At 38.6% G+C, this 3,607-nt stretch overlaps 1 protein-coding gene across 1 annotated transcript in view; it reads right to left on the bottom strand.

Moving 5' to 3' along the window:
- CHD2 (chromodomain helicase DNA binding protein 2) overlaps window positions 1–3,607 on the bottom strand; it is a 123,389-nt gene that overhangs the window by 47,774 nt on the left and 72,008 nt on the right. Inside the window, exons 21-23 of the mRNA XM_007447938.1 lie at window positions 2,220–2,369; window positions 1,313–1,461; window positions 179–275 (exon numbers count right to left, since the gene is read on the bottom strand). Coding sequence (XP_007448000.1) covers window positions 179–275; window positions 1,313–1,461; window positions 2,220–2,369 — 396 coding nt within the window. The remainder of the gene's footprint in view (window positions 1–178; window positions 276–1,312; window positions 1,462–2,219; window positions 2,370–3,607) is intronic.

Raw genomic sequence — 3,607 nt, 5'->3', positions numbered from 1 at the left:
CTCTTTCCTAGTCAATTTAGTAAGAGCTTTTAGCCCTGTAAGAAAAAAAGAGAAACTATGTTCTGCAAGTAACTACCATTTCCTTATAAAAGCCTCGGACTCAGAATCGCTTCCAGAAAAATTCAGACTCTCACAGATGACACTTATCAAGAAACTTTTTTCCCTTATTGTTGACTACCTGGGGCTCTGATTCCTCCCCTTCGAGTTCTTTGAAGAGATCCTCCGCTCCAAATTTCAAAATCGCTGTCAGCTCTTCTTTATTAAAAGGATTTGAACTGCAGAAATAAAATGTAGTTGTAATCTTTTAGGAATGTCAGATAACCTCTATGGAGTTCTAAATATCTATTCTTCATAAAGAGGGCAAATTACTGGTGAAGATATAAATTCTGCCACAAGAAAAGTGATCTCACAAATATTTCATGTTTTTTAATCCACAGGATGAGTCTGCAGTGGTAAACCTAACCTAACAAAAGACTAAGAAATCAATTATTTTCCTGTCGATTCATCTGTTACATGGTTAAGCAAGAAAGATAATTAGCAACATGAGAGAAGGGAGTTCTCTCTTTGTCCTTTCACTCAGAAAGCTACCATTCACCATGAATTTTCAAACTCCTCATCTCTAGTCCAAAATAAAAGAACAAGCTTTTTCTGCCTAGTTTCTTCTTTAATGGAAAATTATCATCATCTAATTAGGAAGGGCTCATTCGATCTCACCTGTAACACAAGTTGTAGGACTGCCTCAGAAGATACTCAACAATTTGGTCAAAATGTAAACTCTCTAAGAGAAATAGTTGTGTTTCCAAATAAAGCCAACTAAAACTTAACTACTTTCCTTTTATAGCCTTCTGTTTTCAATAGGAAAGATAATCTCCACAAAAACATTTTTACCAACAGTAAGAAATAGATACCAATTCAATCTGGTGCATTCTCACTGCTGAAAAGTCCAAGGCAACATTGTGCCAGGATGAAAGCCTAATGGGGAGCACACAGCTGCCACTGCTGCTGCTGTGTCATATGTCACAGGCAGAGCCAAAAGCAAAAGGCAAGAGAGGAGGGCAGGAAAGAAAGAGAGACGGCACATAAGAAAAGAGCTGATATGGAAAAAAAAAAAAAAAAAAGAACCTGAAGAAGAAGGAGAAACAGGGAGAGCAAAATAAAATGAAAATGCCATCTTCTTGCAGTTTTGGCTTGGCCTTTTCCAGGTAATTAATGGATTAATATCTGTTGTAAAGCATCCTAGTAGAAAAATGAATTATACCAAATGTTGATAAAAAATTGACTCTGCTACCTCTCCCATCTTTCTGGCACTTACTTGGACCTTCCAGAGTTGTTTTCCAGAACTGTCCGGCCAGTGGTATCCATGCGCTGAATCACCAGATGGTCCAATACCATCTTCTTTTTGGCCCGTTCTATGATCTCTTCCTCCACGGTCCCCTTTGTAACCAAGCGGTAAATATTTACCTGTAGGAAAAGGAAATGTTATGCTTATGCCTGATCACACATACAAAAAAGTTACCTCTGCCTAAAACCAAGGGGGAAAATAAAAAAATATTTGTTCTCTGCTATGGCATACCACTTGTAAGCCATCCATCCAAGCAGACAACTTAAGTATTGTACATGCAATATTTTTACTATTTGCAGCACGTTACATTCTTAAATAAAATAGCCTCTAAGGAATTATTATAACCTTGTTCTAACAATAAAAATGCTGCTAAAGAATGATCTGTCTCGCTGAAACTGAATCTTTGGCCACATATGAAACTTAAAGAGGTACCCAGTACTAGAGCAGACTTTGAAATTCATCTACGAAGGAAACAAGTGTGTACGTTTCCAACATACCACAGAGCTAATACTGGTTGTGTGTAATAAACGTAGACCATCTTGAACAATGTTAGAATATTTTAACAACTTTTCCATAATAAAATAGATGGAAAATTTCAATTCTAAGTCTATTCATCATATATCTTTGAGTAAGCCAGAAAGTTACTGGTGGTATACTTTTCAAACAGCAAAAGAGAATAGTTTCATATCTATAAGCTCATCTCAGCCCCAAAGACAGCTTCTCTGTACTAATTAACAAACAGACATCTACCCTTGGGGAAATGAAGACAAAACAGGGGAAAAAAAAAAAAATCATTTTACAAACATCCTGAAAGGGCTGAATAACCTCCCCTGCCCCCTCCCCTCCAAGCCATATCTAGAGGCCCCTCTTCACTGACCTGCTTCTTCTGACCAATTCTGTGGGCTCGGGCTTGTGCCTGCAAGTCGTTCTGGGGGTTCCAGTCAGAATCAAAGATGACGACTGTGTCCGCTGAAGCCAAATTGATTCCCAGGCCACCAGCCCTTGTCGAGAGCAGGAAACAGAAGTCCTGTACACAATGCAATATACTACTTTATGCAGTGGCCTTCTCAGAAACAGTTTCACAGTCCAATAAGCCCTTATACCTGGAAACCCCTGCAGGTGTGAAGAAAAGTGAGATATGATGGACAAACTTTATGGAGGCTACAAGAATGTCAGGGACTTGATGGCAGAGTGAATTTTCATTTGATTAAGAGGTAAGAGTCACTGCAATGAACTAAGGAGTAAAGTAGAATCTGATAAGGCAACAGGAGCAAAAGAATTGGTGTTCTCTCCTGGCTAAAACTAGTATACAAGCAGTTAACAGAACCGAGACAAACTTAATTATCATGAGGATCGTTTCAGCAAGTTGCTTAGATACTTATTTCCTGGGTAAAGGTGGATTATGCATTGTAAGGCAGTCAGTATGAGCAAGGAGACTTTATTGGGTAAATGTCCATTCATTTGTTAGGCTGGTGAGGAATACAGGAACACTGTAATAAGAGATCACATGACTGAACCACTGGACAGCACAGGATCCTCAATCACCACCACAACATGCACAAAGAAAACCAGAGCAGGTGTGGCCGAACAGCAGTGTGTGGGAAAGACCCAGGCACTGACATATTCCAGTTTCCACAGCAATGATAATAGAGACTGGGCAGGCACAGTACACCTGCCTGCATCTGAGTGCTCAGAAAAAAAATGGGCAGGAGGCAGAGAATAAACTCTATGAGCCAGAGGCCAAACAGATTTCTATTTCCAGGGAATTTGTTCATGTATCAAAGACTGACACCTTTCTGGCATGGAAATGGCACTCAAAAACTGGTAGTTCTGAGTTACATTTTGATAAATGGGTGTATTTAACACATATACACAGATGCAATGAAAAGGTCTCCACATTCTAAATAACAGTCACATTCACCAACATTATGCCATAGAAATAAAAATGGAGAGAGCTGTCTCACAAGAGCTTTAAACAATTCCAATAAGGAACTGATTAACAGGGGGGTTGAAGCATAGTCTGTAAGCCTTGGTAGAGATACCAAGCAACACCACACTCTGAAGAGAAGCCTGCAGGTAAACACTTGATAATGAGACACCTAAAACTTAAATGAAATCTGGGGTCTGAATGATCATAAGAAATATTTTCAATGTCACTCTTTATCAAAGACAATATGAATTATATTAAGATATTATTTGTGCCTACTATCAAATGGTAAAATGGAAATATTCATACATAAACATGAATATAAATTGTTTGGAAAG

Source organism: Lipotes vexillifer, unplaced genomic scaffold, assembly GCF_000442215.2.
Source record: "Lipotes vexillifer unplaced genomic scaffold, Lipotes_vexillifer_v1.1 scaffold1503, whole genome shotgun sequence".
In the NCBI taxonomy this organism is placed as follows: Eukaryota; Metazoa; Chordata; class Mammalia; order Artiodactyla; family Lipotidae; genus Lipotes; species Lipotes vexillifer.
The sequence above is the reverse complement of the archived record's forward strand: the minus strand, read 5'-3'. Positions and strand labels throughout refer to the sequence as shown.